General features: G+C 65.5%; 2 protein-coding genes across 3 annotated transcripts in view; both read left to right on the top strand.

Annotated features, from left to right (window-relative positions):
- The window catches only part of TPM2 (tropomyosin 2 (beta)), an 18257-nt gene extending 17171 nt beyond the window's left edge, over nt 1-1086 (top strand). The window contains exon 9 of one of the 2 annotated variants that reach the window (XM_019518011.1): nt 956-1086. In XM_019518011.1, coding sequence (XP_019373556.1) covers nt 956-1038 — 83 coding nt within the window. In that variant the 3' untranslated portion in view covers nt 1039-1086. The remainder of the gene's footprint in view (nt 1-955) is intronic. The other variant, XM_019518009.1, reaches the window with a different exon arrangement.
- A 4-nt stretch (nt 1087-1090) lies between these two features.
- The window catches only part of APH1A (aph-1 homolog A, gamma-secretase subunit), a 23491-nt gene continuing 23445 nt past the window's right edge, over nt 1091-1136 (top strand). Inside the window, exon 1 of the mRNA XM_019518283.1 lies at nt 1091-1102. Within this exon, the coding sequence (XP_019373828.1) occupies nt 1091-1102 (12 nt within the window). The remainder of the gene's footprint in view (nt 1103-1136) is intronic.

Here is a 1136-nt window from a genome sequence, read left to right as displayed (position 1 = left end):
TCACTTGCCCTCAACCATATGGCCGCAGGAGGTGCTGTAGATGCAGGGTAGGGATGCTGGCCAGGGAAGAGACTTCCAGCTGCTCTGGCCCCAGCCTGCCCCACCAGGGTAGAGGCTGTAGAGCTCAGGATAGGACTACCCTGGTGCACTGACATGTCAGGGAGTTGGACAGTGCTCTAGGCTGTTCCTGTCCTGGCCTCTCCCAGGACTGGGCGCTGCAGGGAGCCTGGGGCCCTCCATCCCCATCTCCCGGCACTGGGCATTGGGCGGAGCCCAGGGCCCTCGATCCCTGTCTCCCAGCACCGGGTGCTGCAGGGAGCCTTTGATCCCGCTGTCTGGCAGGCTGGGCCATGGGCTGCTCAGACGTGCTGGCTGCGCAGGCTGCCCCCAGCCCACTCTGCGCAGGACAGCTAGAAGTAGTCCTGCAGCTCTGTTCTTTCTGCTGTCCTGTCCTGTCCTGTTGTGTCCTGTCCTCCTCTCCTGAGCTGCTGTCTCGCTCCTGCTCTCCATGGATCTGCTCAGTACAGGGCCCCTCCTGTGCTAGCCCTGGGCTCTGCAAGCAGCTGGAGCTAGCCGGTGCAGCCAGGTAGGACTCGCTGTGGAGGGACTGGCCCCTGCTAGGGAGGTGCTGACCCAGAGCCCAGAGAAGTGGTGCTGGCAGGGTCGGCTGTGCTCAGGACGTGGCAGTGGGAGTGCTGGGGCCAGCCCAGCTGCTGTGGCCGGGGCTGTGCTGCCAGGCCAGGGCGCAGCGTGGGGAGCGTGCTGCTGCCAGGGCACCGCTGCGCCCAAGGTGCTGCTCCGGGGATGTGACCATTGCACTGACGTGTGCATTCGTGTGCGTGTGTACGTGTGTGTGCACACACCTCTGCGTGGCTGGGTCTGTCTGTCCGAACAATCCTTTGGTGCTGCATGGCGTGTCTGGCCGGGTGCGTGTGGGCGTCCCTTGTGCTTACAGAGAACCTGGCCAGTGCCAAAGAGGAGAACGTCGGCATCCACCAAGTGCTGGACCAGACCCTGCTGGAGCTCAACAACCTCTGAGCTGCCCGCACCTGGACCGCCGGCGCCGCTGGAGGTCGCGGAGAGCCGTGCCATGGCCAAACGCGCACCCGGGAGGAGGGCCCTGCGCCGCACCCGGC

The sequence above is a fragment of the Gavialis gangeticus genome, unplaced genomic scaffold (assembly GCF_001723915.1).
Source record: "Gavialis gangeticus isolate Ggan-Ray unplaced genomic scaffold, GavGan_comp1, whole genome shotgun sequence".
Classification (NCBI taxonomy): Eukaryota; Metazoa; Chordata; order Crocodylia; family Gavialidae; genus Gavialis; species Gavialis gangeticus.
The sequence above is the reverse complement of the archived record's forward strand: the minus strand, read 5'-3'. Positions and strand labels throughout refer to the sequence as shown.